General features: G+C 36.7%; 1 protein-coding gene across 1 annotated transcript; it reads right to left on the bottom strand.

The window, feature by feature from the left end:
- Positions 1-12,774: 12,774 nt before the first annotated feature.
- On the bottom strand, positions 12,775-14,026 carry LOC141336741 (carbohydrate sulfotransferase 12-like). Its single transcript, XM_073842469.1, has 2 exons — positions 13,860-14,026; positions 12,775-13,718 (listed from the first exon to the last, which is right to left on the bottom strand). The coding sequence occupies exons 1-2, from the start codon at positions 13,970-13,972 to the stop codon at positions 12,797-12,799; spliced, it is 1,035 nt and encodes a 344-aa protein (XP_073698570.1). The 5' UTR covers positions 13,973-14,026; the 3' UTR covers positions 12,775-12,796.
- Between the last annotated feature and the right edge of the window lie 380 nt (positions 14,027-14,406).

Here is a 14,406-nt window from a genome sequence, read left to right on the forward strand (position 1 = left end):
GTGCTTGTTATTAAGTGACTTTCAGGGGGAATCATGATTAATTCAAATAGTCTTTTGGCGCTATAGCACCGTGCCCTAACCGTCAATAGTCTTTAAGACACTTTAAACAAGGAACTAGAGTTTTTCGTAATATAATAGTTATATATAAATATATAACAAAAACATAAATAATGACAACACCTGCTTTGTCGATGTCCGATACTCAAGTGTTCGCGAGCCAGAAGTAAATACAGGTCCTTCTCAAAAAATTTGCATATTGTGATAAAGTTAATTATTTTCTGTAATGTACTGATAAACATTAGACTTTCATATATTTTAGATTCATTACACACAACTGAAGTAGTTCAAGCCTTTTATTGTTTTAATATTGATGATTTTGGCATACAGCTCATGAAAACCCAAAATTCCTATCTCAAAAAATTAGCATATTTCATCCGACCAATAAAAGAAAAGTGTTTTTAATACAAAAAAAGTCAACCTTCAAATAATTATGTTCAGTTATGCACTCAATACTTGGTCGGGAACAGAGCCATACAGAGAGAGAGTTGCGACAACTCCGTTGACGCCAATGGACCATTTTTTTTACAGCAATGGCGGATCGTGGAGACGCTCAATAGTTCCCGGAAGTTCGCGCTAATAATATCAGCGCCATAGAGATGCAGCAGAAGAGACCGCTGTGATCAACTTTTAAACGGTAAGACATTTATAGAACAAAACTGTATACTATCAGCACAGCTAATCAATTTAACTTGTGCATTAAAACAGATTATTATTACATTATTTCTCACTTAATTAGTAGATTTACGGGATGTTATGCATTATGTCCGTGCAGTTTCATCCATCATTGTGTAATTAAGGCTTTTAAACAGGATTTTTGCTGATGGGAGCTACTTAATAGTTCTGAATTTATTGCAATGAATGCTGATTGACCTAAGTGAGAATGAAAATTTTTAAATAGGCGAGCTATTTTCGTTTCAGAATCATGCTAGGCTATATATCACTGCTGTATTATAGCAGTAATCACTGTAAACCTGTATGTTATTACTGTTTTTACACTTAAACGTCTTAGCTACTATAGAACTATTGTGTGAAGGATCAGTGATGCCACAGGACTAAATTGTGATGAAGCATCACAAAACCATTTCTCCTGTTATTCTCCTTCTCTATCCTGCTTTCAGAACAAGAACCACCTGAAGTAAAACAGTGCCAGCTCCTAAGTATGATTACATAACATTTTGTCAATGTAATCTATAGATTGCTCCTGCTGACTATATCCAGTTTTTTATGAAGACTTCAGATGACCAGCAGCTGTGAAGAGATGACGCCAACACTTGAGAGGACTTCAGATGAAGCAGACTCTAAATAAACATACAAAACTGATAAATTGCCCTTGCACTGTAATCAACATAATCACATCATGCTTTAATCTGTTCATTGTTTCTGATTACGTGACGTTACTTAACTGCATGATTTGTATAGCTTAATTTCAGAACATTTCTGCAATATGGACATTACAGTAAAACAGATACGCCTGTTAACAGAGCTCTTATTTGTAAAGCTGCTAGAAACAATGTGTATACTAAAATGTGCCATACAAATAAATGTAAATTGAACAAAACTTGATGCATTAATTTTTTTCTCCTCACCAGATCAGTAGAGTAACCATACATTCACTCTGCTTTATGTAACTGGTGCACTCCCACTGTAATGGAGACTGTTCAAGGACAACTTGGTTTATAATTTATTATAAATGTCTAAATTGATTTCTGTAAATATGTGCATAACAAAACTCAACATACATAAAATATATGATTTAATGTGTAAAAATGTTTTAATTTTTTTTTCAATTTGAATATACTACAAATACATTTTTAGATATTAATAATTGAGGGGTGCACAAGAATCAAAAACCTTAATCAAGATTCATTTTCACTTAATCTTAAAATATCTTTACTTATTTGGAATTAATTTAAAAAAGACAACAAACTTAACACTTACAATGAGATTAGTAAAACGACAATAAACATTAAGATGTGATTGCACTTGATTAACATACAAGCTGTAAGAACACACGCACATATAGAAATAATTGTATTTAACGTTATATATAAAGGCTGAATTACTTGGTAAAAGACCACGATGTTGTTTACATAGCAAACACGGACTTTTACCATGGTAACTTCAGCCTTAAATATGTTAACAAGGCAGGTACGGATCGCTAACCACATTAATCCTCAAATATTAGCGGTTTTTATCTTTTAAAACAACACTATTACAACTACATATATATACTACGTATACATTATTTTATAAATAATGTCAATAAATCATTTTTTTGTCAACTAAATACCAAAAATTGCTGTTCTGTCCCTCTAACTCAATGTATTCCAATTGCCCGCTATGAACTTCCTGGAACTATTTGAGGGCTGCGTGTATCACGTGACGATCGAGCGTTTTGGACTTCCGTTGTCGCAACTCTCTCTGTATGGCTCTGGTCGGGAATAATTTTTTGAGAAGGACCTGTATAATGACATGGCAGCATTCAGGGTTGCCAGATCTGCCTATCAAAACTATTCCAATAAACAGTTCAAAAGCTGCTTTCACAAAACTTAAAGGAACACTCCACTTTTTTTGGAAATAGGCTCATTCTCCAACTCCCCCCGAGTTAATAAGTTGATTTTTACTGTTTTGAAATTCATTCAGCCGTTCTCCTGTTCTGGCGATATCACTTTTAGCATAGCTTAGCATAAATCATTGAATCCTATTAGACCAGTAGCATCACGTTCAAAAATGACCAACGAGTTTCGATATTTGTCCTATTTAAAACTTGACTCTTCTGTAGTTATATCGCGTACCAAGACCAGCGGAAATGTAAAGATACGGTTTTCTAGGCCGATAAGATTAGGAACTACACTCCCATTCCGGCGTAATAGTCAAGGAAGTTTGCTGCCGTAACATGGCCGAAGCAGGCGCAGTAATACCACACAGCACATGTGCAAATGTTTACTTCCGTCAACATATCCAACGTGCATGCACAGCACAGACAGCGTTCCTCGCCATGGAGACATTTGTGAGAGACGATTTAGAAGATATTTACTTTGGTGCAGATCCTAAACCGTATCAATTTGAACCAGAATTCACTGAAGCTAAGGTTTTGGTACGCGAAAGACAAGAAAGTGTGTCTGAACTGCCTGGGACAGAAGGGATGAGGAGAGCAGATTCGCGCTGGTGGGGCTTGCCAACCCATGCCAACTAAAAGTGAGTGCCTGTGTTGTCGCGAGTGGGACCAGGTATTGCCATCGATGGCAAGGGTGGATCTACCTGATGAGGAAGTGTCAGGTCGCAACATCCGAGGACTTGGATGCAATGCTGCATCCTGCAATAGTCGATTTTTTTTTCCGGTTTGACAAAATAAACTAGAAAAAACGTCACACGCCGAGTGGACCTAATGGCCAGCTGTCGCAAGAGTAAGTTATTCCTGCTACATTATATAATATAAAGATTTTAAATGCATACTGTCAGTTTGCATTTTCAGGCTTACATTCATGATGTACACTTTTACTCAAAACTGACTTTAAAACACCACCGACTGTTCGCAATAACTTTCTTTTGCAATCACACATGGAATTTGGTCATAGCAAATACTAAGCCAACTGTTCGCCCAAACCTAGTCGTCAGGGGTTGCATTTCACAGGTAACGTTAGCAATTAATCATGTTTCACTTACAGCCGTGGGCGATGCTCCTCGTTGTCCTGTCTGTAACGTTAGTTTGAAGATTGTTGGGATCGCCGTGTCCTTTAGACGCCGTGCTGTAGTATCGGTAAAACTATCCAAATAGTCATCTGGTTCAAAATCCTCGGAGCAAACACGCCATTTCTTGATCGTTTCTAACGGTGTTTTGAGATCTATGTTCAGAGCAGCCAGCCATTGATTCATTAGTCGAAATTGCTTTTTTTTTCGTGGGAATTCTATGAAAGATGGTAGTAGATTACGTCTTCGATTTACTATCACAGCCCCTTACAATGCACATAACCATAGCTAATCACACACAGGTAAATCCAGCCACTAACAATTTACCAGCTGCAACTCTGACAGCTGCAACAACCGGAATTACACAAATTTAGCACCGGTCACATTGGAAGTTACCTAGCTGGGATCTAATTTCAGGCGCTGTGTGATATTAATGCGCCTGCTTCGGCCATGTTACGGCAGCAAACTTCCTTGACTATTACGCCGGAATGGGAGTGTAGTTCCTAATCTTATCAGCCTAGAAAACCGCTGCTTTACATTTCCGCTGGTCTTAGTACACAATATAACTACAGAAGAGTCAAGTTTTAAATAGGACAAATATCGAAACTCGTTGGTCATTTTTGAATGCGATGCTACTGGTCTAATAGGATTCAATGATTTATGCTAAGCTATGCTAAAAGTGATATCGCCAGAACAAGAGAACAGCTGAATGGATTTCAAAACGGTAAAAATCAACTTATTAACTCGGGGGGAGCTGGAGAATGAGCCTATTTCCAAAAAAAGTGGAGTGTTCCTTTAATGTCTAGCACAGTTTTTATTATTGGTAGAATATAAAATATTTCTATACAAGCTTTTTATTCAATTATGTGACGCTTGAAATTGAGATTTATACATCATCAAAAAGCTTTCAATTGATATATGGTTTGTTAGGATACAGAGGTGTCAAGTAACGAAGTACAAATACTTCGTTACCTTACTTAAGTAGAATTTTTGGGTATCTATACTTTACTGGAGTAATTATTTTTCAGCCTACTTTTTACTTCTACTCCTTACATTTTCAAGCAATTATCTGTACTTTCTACTTCTTACATTTTAAAAATAGACTCGTTACTCCTATTTTTTTCGGCTCAATTGTGTTCATTCATGTCATCGTTCAAAAAAGAAAAAAAAACTATCCAGATAAATTGCGCCATTCACATGAATTTGTGAATTTGGTTGTGGTTGGATGAGAAGTATAAACATATCCCATTCCGACACCCTATTGGTTTGTACGCGATCCATCACACCTGCACGTGACACAAATCACGTCACACTCCAGCAGGGATGTACTGGCCATCGGGGAGAACCGGGACATTGCCGGTGGGCCCACTGGGCCGATCGCCGAACCGAGGCAGACCTCCTCCATATTAGGCGCTATTTTAAATGACATTCGAAACTGCAAATAGCCCAAATGTGTGAAGCGGCGGGATCAGTCACCCGCACAGCGCTGACGAACGTACGCTGCGCTTCCACCACGATGTAAAGTGATAAACAGCGCAAGTTGCTTGACGCATTCAGATTTAAAAAGAGTTGTGTTAGGCAGTTGTGTGATATGAGAACATTAAAGGTTCTGTAGGTTCTGCTGGGCTGCTGAAAACAGCTGCAGGATGAGGTAAAGTGATACATGCCAATACATAATTACTGTCATTTTATAAAAAAAATTATTGTTTATTATTATGAATTAAAAAAAATAGCTATTGTAATGTTTTCTTGTGACGATATCGTACTAATACTTGTCAGTTAATATCTGGATTTTAAGCAAAAATTTCTTCCTTTTTAAATGTTAAGTTGTAATTCATTTTAATTGGAGAAAAATGTTAATTCAGTAAGAGCCTGATTAAGGATAAATATCAGTGCCTTATATAAATAAGGTGTTTACTACACATATTAAAGTTCTTAAAGGGACAGTTCACCCAAAAATAAAAATTGTCATTATACTGTATACAACATCATGTAATTTTAATCCTGTATGAACTTCTTCATTCTTCTGTGGTACATAAAGGAAGATACTCTGAGAAATTCAAACATTTTGTCTTTAGTATAAATCAATAGAGTAGAATTTTGAGTAGAAATCAATAAATGAATATGTTTGGTTACATTCTACAAAATGTATTTTGTGTTCTACAAAAGTAAGTAATTTTTACAGAATTTATTAGCATGTCCTGCATTCTAGCTCAAAATCTGTGCTTTACTGCATGTATTTCTATGTGACAAAAATGCATTATTCATTTGTTGCATTTGAATTCAGTATCAATCATTATTTGATTCTGTCCTGTTTTATTCATACATTTATTTACTTCAATTAAAGGCCCTATAACCCAAACAAAACTCACGGGGGAACTTGTGGGCTGGATTTGTCCAAGGCCAAATTTTAACCCCAGTCCAGCCCTGCACTCCAGCAAGGATATAGCCAGTGTCCGGGTCGTTACTCAAAAATGATGATTTCTCTCAAGTTATTATTTCTCCACTACTAGCTTATTTATCAAACGGGTGCTTTCTCTTCATCCTCTGCAAATGAAGCTACAGTAGGTAGTTTGGTAGAGGGATGTTTGAATAAATTAGCGTTTGCGATTGACAATGTTGTGATAACACAATACTTATAGTCAGCAACTAGTCATCATATCTCCCGCTTTGTGAAACATGTTAATGCTCAGTAGTACACATTTATGGTTCTTTAATGTATTTGCATTGTATTAAAATGCTTTTATTTTCATTGGGCATATATGTGGCTGAAACAGGTAGCCTAGTGCATCTCAATTTTTTTTAACATTAACATTTTAATATAACATAGTCACTATGGCCTTTAGAAATGTTTTTTGGGGAGGTGGGGTAGTGCACAATAGGCCCCTGTGGCGCGGCCCAATCTTTTGTCCTTAATGGTATTTTTTTCTATACATTACTTTTACTTTTTTACTTTAAGTAGTTTTAAAACCAGTACTTTTATACTTTTACTTGAGTAAAAAGCTTGAGTTGATACTTCAACTTCTACAAAAGTCTTTTTAAATCCTAGTATCTATACTTCTACTTGAGTAATGAATGTGAATACTTTTGACACCACTGTTAGGATATGACAATATTTGAGAATATATTCCGAGAAAAAACTAAAAATGAAAAAGGTATTTGAAAATTTAGAATCAGGAAATATTGAGAAAATCACCTTTAACCTTGTCCAAATTAAGTTATAAACATACTTGGACCACAAAACCACTTACGACTGGTTTTGTGGTCCAGGGTCAAATATTAGTTATGTAATATGTAAAACCTTTAACCCACGGGGGGCGGGGGAAATTAAAGTAGCCGGATTCAACGGGAAAACCGCGGACTTGGCAACCCTACTATGTTTCGCCTAAAGCCGTTGAAACTTACATTCGCGGTATTCTTTCTATTCATTTCGCCACAAACGTTGCATAGAACGAACATAACCCACCGCTAGTTTAAATGACCTTTGACACACCACTGCCTCCAGACATGGGATTTCTGCTTGCTGTTTTAAAAATAATTAAATGCTTCCCAGAAAAAAGGAAAGTGCTCGAGGCCTGAGGTAAGTCACACAAAGCACATCAACGCACATTTGTCCTAGCTGTTGCTCACATATAAGCAGGAACGCACAAGAATTGAACGTCATAAGGTTGAAGAGGTTAAAGAGCAGGGTATTGATTCTGTCAGTGCGCATTTAGTTGGCCTGAAATCAGACTGGGTGGCTTGTTTCTTTAATATGGTTTAAGCAAGGCCAAATCTCTTTAGGAAGGACTTTCATTGGATACTTCCTCTCACAGACACAACACTATATTTGTTTAATATATTGAAACATATTTTCTTTAATTCTCCTTATCTAATACTGACATTAGCTGTTTCTGGCTTGGTACATAATGTCATTTAAAACAGCTGTCATCACACCACACAATATTCACATTCCTGTTACTGTTTTCTGCAGGAAAGCGCTCTGCAAAACATTAAACGAGAATCTAATTAAAATTGAGCTGTCCAAATATGTAAATTGTCAAAACCTTCAGGGGTTTTTAGGTTCCAATAAGAGCCATGTTTTTCCTACCACAGTGATAATTTATTAATAGATTTTTTGCTAATGATATTTCTGAATGACTTAAGGCATTTGTTTTGAGCGTTTGATTAAGCTTTAATCAGTTTTTAGTGTTTACACTTTAGGCAAGGGTTTTCATAACGATGCAACTTAATGTGAACCGTTTACAGATGTGCAGAGGATGGGAGGATCACAAGCTTGCAATCTGAACCCAATTGACCCAATTGATCGGTAAGCCCCTTCCATCGAACACAGATGGACCAATGGCAGTTGAGTAGCAGGTGCACAGGAACTGGAACTCTGACATTTTAGGTTTTAGCAATATGGAAAACATTGGAAAATTGTTCATGAGTCCCTTGTTTGCCCCACAAAATCTTTTTGTCCTGAACAGTTAAACTGCCTGCTGTTCTTCAGAAAAATCATTCAGGTCCCACAAATTCTTTAGTTCTTCAACATTTTTGTGTATTTGAACCCTTTCCAGCAACGACTGTATGATTTTGAGATCCATCTTTTAACACAGAGAACTACTGAGGGACTCATATGCAATTATTGCAGAAGGTTCAAACACTTACTGATGCTTCAGAAGAACAAAAATATGCATTAAGAGCCAGGGGGTGAAAACTTTTGAAAAGAATGAAGATGTGTATATTTTCTTATTTTGCTTTAATATCATATATATTTTTTCAATTTAGTACTGCCCTACAGAAGCTACAGAAGATACTTACATGTTTCCCTGAAGACAAAATAAGTTACATACTGTGATCTTTAAATTGAAAAAGTTTTCACCCCCAGCTCTTAATGTGTTTCCTTCTGAAGCATTAGTAGCTGCGTTTCCATTACCCCTTAAAGTGCGCAAACTGAAATTGCAAATTGAAAATACGCCTAATGGAAACGGGTCATTTACTCATATATATATCGCAAAAAAGTTTTTACGCTTGCATGAGGTGGTTTTTCAGGCAGTTCGAAAAAGGAGTATTTCGCAAAACAGCAATGGAAAAGTTTTTTTTTTTTGCATTTACACATTCACGTTCGATTAAATATATAGACAACATTCCACATCCGTTGCCATGACTTATCGCAAGAGAAAAAAATTCAGTTTTAGTCGCATAACATCGGTTAAAGTTTTGAACCTTCTGTAATAGTTGCATATGAGTCCCTCAGTTGTCTTCAGTGTGATCATACAGTCATTGTTGGAAAGGGTTCAGATACACAAAAAAGTGTGAAAAACTAAAGAATTTGTGGGATCTGAATGATTTTTCTGAAGAACAGCAGACAGTTTAACTGTTCAGGACAAACATGGGATTTATAAACAACTATCACTAAACAAAAAACACACCTGTGAATCATTCAGGTAACAAAGTATTGAGAATCAATGTAAACTTTTGAACAGGGTGGACTATATGTAAATGTCTTTTATGTGAATTATCTTATTCAGGTCAGTACTAAATTAAAAAAACAGCATGCATTTTGTATGATCCCTCTTATTTTGGTAAAATAATTAACATTTTGCAGATTCTGCAAGGTGTATATTATATAAACTTTTGACTTTAACTGTATCAAAAACATCTTGGGAAATAAGTTTAATGCCATTTTTGGTCCCTGTTTTGTCCCTGTTAGCAGAAAGTGCAATCAGCAGGATCTGCACACTTTCTTTATTACATTTTTTTTTTTGGCCTGTTCTGTTTTTAGTTCATTCACTGATCGGCATTATGTCGTAACAAGTGGGAAAGAATGTGCTGTACTGAAGTAAGAAATAATGGACATGAGTCAGCATGGATAGGGGTCACAGGAAACAAAAAAGTACTTGCATCCTGTTCTTGTGGGCGACTGCGGTTGGCCATTAGTACTGACCTTTATTCTAAAGCATCTCGTAGAGGGGACGACTTTAAAAGAACCTGCCACACAACCTTTCAAGCTGTCATACAGCAGAAGCGTAGGCAAGATGAAGAGGATGGTAGTTCAGAAGGCTTGACTCTATGGTGAATTTGCCCTTGACCTTTCAGCCAGTGCAGTTCTGGTCAGTTTGATAGAGAACTAAAGAGATATGGGGCAAGAGGACATAACAAAACAGTTTTTTGCATAACGGAATTTACAGTGACCTTTTCATCTCTTCATTTGTAATGAAGGAATATGACTAAAAACAAAACACTCAGTACTATTATTCATCATTGCATAACCCAAATTAAATAACTAGTGAACAGATAAACAAATAAAAGTACAATTTATTCTTTTTGCATTTATTTTTTGATAATCACACGCAATAAAGGATTCGTTCACCCAAAAATAAAAAATTCTGTCATTAATTACTCGCCCTCATGTCATTTCAAACCTGTAAGATCTTCGTTTATCTTCAGAAAATATCTTAATTTGTGTTCCGAAGATGAACAGGTTTGGAACGACGTGATGGTGGGTAATTAATGACAGAATTGTTTATTTTTTGAGTGATGTATCCTTTAATGTTAACAACATAATACTACTACTACTACTACACATTTTAATGTCTTAATTTACCTGAGGCTAAAAAAAAAATCTAAATCTTTTTTAATTAATGTTTTTTTTTTTTTTTCTTGTGATGCTGGTAAATTTATGCATGCTGGTTTTCAGATGAATTTTTAGTGAGGGTAATAAGCCTGAGAACACTTTATATTGTTAAAACATCAGCAATGTATGTCATATTTTCCCCAAATGCAAACTCTAAAATTACTCTTTCAGATCATATAAAATATAACTGTCTCCAATTATGTAATGTTCTCTTTACTTTTGCTCAGAGATCTTGTTTCAGATAAATTCATCTTGTTTCAGATAAATTCAGATTCTAATTTCAGAACTCCATCTGAGTGCTGCTCACACAGCTGTAGTATATGGTTCTGTCTGCAACAAATCAATTGAAACACACTGCGCCCTTGTGGCCAAAACAAATCAGTGCTCTGTTTTAATCGGTAGACTTTAGTGGGAGTAGCGATGTATTGAATTTTTGACAGGAATGAAAACGAGGTTGTGAAGTGAAGGGCATTAGTTTAATGGTTTGTGATTGTTGAGTGCATTTTCAGCCGATAAAACAACTTTCTAAAGGAGGAAACAATAACTCCATAACATAGTTTTAACATAAAAGAAAGTGACTCTATTGAGGCACACCCATTTGCAATATCAAATAGCAAAACTAGCTCTTTTGTACAGCTACGTGGATGAGACCGGAAATCAGACCCAGAAAATTTACAAATGTACAAAATGTATGGGAAAAATAAAGTGCAAAATTCAATATGGCGCTACTCGTAAAGTCTATTCCAACTAGTTTAGAAAATTTAATTTTAAAAACTCATTTGAATAATTTCAAATTTAAACTGTTGAGACTGTTTTGTGGGCGGAGCCTATCTGGTGGCAGGAAATGACCGTTTTCAAGTAGCAGACTGTGGAAACCATAAAATAAAAGAACAAAAAACGGTAAATTTGAGTTTATATTTCTAAATTCTGACTTCATTCTCGCAATTCCGAGATTACATCTCACAGTTCTGATAAAACGAATCAACTCGTCATTTTCTTTTCCCCTCAGCTTAGAGTGATGAGTTTATCCCATACTTTTTGCTTTTTTTCCCCTCAGAATCGACAAACTCGCTGTTGTTGAGTTAAATCGAGTTATAAAGTCCGAAGTAGGAGATATAAACTTAAATTTGTGGGGGAAAAAAGTCTGAATTGTGAGATAAAATATGTAAATGTTATTGTTATGTAAAATATTATTGGATTAAAGAGTATTTCATGCTTTATATAATACAATATCTAGTATGTCCCATATGTGAATATTACGTAGACTTATTTTTAAAATCAAAATTATGCTTTGAAAATAGTGTAATCATAGTCTGTTTGTTTGCGTTTGGCTTTAAATAGCATCTTTGATGATTTGCGTTCTGATTCTGACATTTTAAAGCACATCAATAATTTTTTTCATTCCATGGATTTTACCCGTTTTCCTCCACTTGTTACCAGTGTTTTTCTTCCACCACAATGCACAGTGACATCTGCTCCAAATTGGTCTATACCAGTGGTTCTCAATCCTGGTCCTGGGGGACCCCTGCTCTGCACATTTTGCATGTCTCTCTTATTTAACACACCTGATTGAAATCTTCAGCTTGTTAGTTCAGTTCATGGATCTCTCTCCTGATGAGCTGATCTCAGTCAGGTGTGTTAAATAAGGGAGACATGCAAAATGTGCAGAGCAGGGGTCCCCCAGGACCAGGATTGAGAACCACTGGTCTATACCATCCAACAGTGTTTATATGACCTGTTATTCGTGGAAAATCACTAAAACGTCTATGAGCAAAATATCAAATTTAATCAACTTGTTTTTGATTCAAATCATTCATCAACAATACAAAACATCAACAATTTAACAAGAGGTTTTATATCAAATCTAAAAATGTGCACCTGACAATTCACTGTTTTACACTCTTAAAAATAAAGGTGTTTCAAAAGGTTCTTCAAGCGATGCAATAGAAGAACCATTTTTGGTTCCACAAAGAACCATTCAGTCAAGGGTTCTATAAAGAACCATTTCTTGCTTACCTTTGTATAATCTGAAGAACCTTATTTGCCACAAAGAACCTTTTGTGAAACAGAAAGTTGCTTTAGATGTTAAAGGTTCTTTATGGAACCATTTAGACAAAAAGGTTCTTCTATGGCAGGGGTTTTCAAACCTGTCCTGGAGCCTCCCCTGCCCTGCACATTTTGCTTGTCTCTCTCATCTAATACACCTGATTCAAATCATCAGCTCATTAGTAGAGACTGCAAGACCTGAATTGGGTGTGCCTAATAAGGGAGACATACAAAATGTGCAGGGCAGGGGAGGCTCCAGGACAGGTTTGAAAACCCCTGTTCTATGGCATTGTGCATGCAACTAGAAAATGTACCTAAACATCTATACAATCACTTTTATTTTTCAGTATATGCATAATCTCTTTTAAAGAACCAGTTCTGTCACTCATCCAGAAGTGTCTCAGGTTTGTCATATCCAAATAATCTAAAGTCTGCTTCGTAAAGATCGTACAGTTTTCTCCTGTCAGCAACTGAAACATTTGTAAACCAGTCACGCTCCCAGTTCGCAGCTGTCCTATTGCGGTACCCCGGGGGAAAGCGAATCTGATTTTGCATCCCGAGAATCTTCAACAAATGTTCTGTGTCCTCCTCAAGTGTTTCCAGTTTCCCAACAAAGTCATACTCAATTTGGCACGGATGGCAGAGTCTGTACATCTGCTGCCAATGCTCATTGAAAGGCTTCTTCTGTTCAGTCTGTGGATCTAACAGGTACTTAATAAAGTGAGTAAAGGACAATCTGAGACCTGCGGCGAACGCCTCCTGAGCAGAATCAGGGGGCTTTGAAATATTAGCATAACGCTGAAGCATTACAGAGCCGAACTGTCTGTAGAAATCCTCATTAGGCAAAGCAAACTTGTTCCGGAAAGCAGAAATAAGCCGTACAAAAGGATCTCGTACAAAAAGGAACTTTCTGTAATTCTTCAGCTTGCTATGCATCAGAGGACGTGAGAAACGACCAAAGAGTTTCCAAAACTTGTTAAATGTCAGATGCAGAGTTGCATTGTGGGATAACGCTGATGGTATGTCGAGAGGATCCAGATACGGAGCTCCATCAGGTGCCTTCAGGTTCTGGCTGAGCACAATCATGACTCGTTTCCAGTTGGTACATGCTACCTTCGGTACAAAACAGTAAATGACACCATGATTGTCATCCACAATGAGATGGTCCAGGGCTTTGCTTGGAATCTGGTCAAATGTCTTCAGTTTTCCTGGGAAGTTGAAGCTGCTGTTGGCTGAGCAGTGCTCTCTGATTAAACGTCTACGATGTGCTTGACGCAGTTCAAGATGTGTTAGAGAAGACTGTGTAAAAGTTTGCGTTAGGTTTGGGCCTTGATCATGTTTTAGGTGGGTTGTGATGAGTGTCAAGTTTGACTCTTTCCAGAGAAATGAATCCTCACTTGTCCAGTGTCCAGAGGACATCATGCTTGTGGGTAATGCAGATGATGAAGCCACGTGCAGATAAAAAGTGCCACCTCTCACGTCATCCCAGTGAGCTATTATGAAGAATATGACAAATACTGTTCCCAACAGAAGGAAGAACTGGAACTGCTTCAGCATTTTCACTGGAAACTACTGGATGATTAAACTATCCAGCTGGAAAATGTAACATTATCATTTCAATTCTGGAGAAAAACACACAATTAGGACATGTACATTGCAGTTTCATTTCAAAATCTGCTTCCATAAAATATGATCCATTACTCACCTACATCTTGTCTTCTTGTGCCATACATTTCAGAATGTTCCACGTGCAAACTCTTAAGATGGCAGGAACGCTTGAAGTTACATATGTAAAATCACAGTAGGGTGTGAACATAGGAGAAATGCTCCGCCTTTCAGCCAGAACTAAATCATATGCTGTTATTCCAGAGGGTTCAGCTCTCTACCACAAATATTCACAGGAAACCACAGCTGAAAATAAACGGACCGGCTTGTAGTGTCGACTTCAAAATGACCACCAACAGATTTGTCACAAAGTAACTGAGTTATTT

This window comes from Garra rufa, chromosome 6, assembly GCF_049309525.1.
Source record: "Garra rufa chromosome 6, GarRuf1.0, whole genome shotgun sequence".
Lineage (NCBI taxonomy): Eukaryota > Metazoa > Chordata > Actinopteri > Cypriniformes > Cyprinidae > Garra > Garra rufa.

Bases quoted from the DNA above. Each gene is read 5' to 3' on its own strand.
- LOC141336741 (XM_073842469.1), bottom strand. From the start codon at position 13,972: ATGCTGAAGCAGTTCCAGTTCTTCCTTCTGTTGGGAACAGTATTTGTC. The intron at 13,719-13,859 runs ATCATCTGCATT...GCAAACTTTTAC, and splicing joins TTTTATCTGCACGTGGCTTC to ACAGTCTTCTCTAACACATC.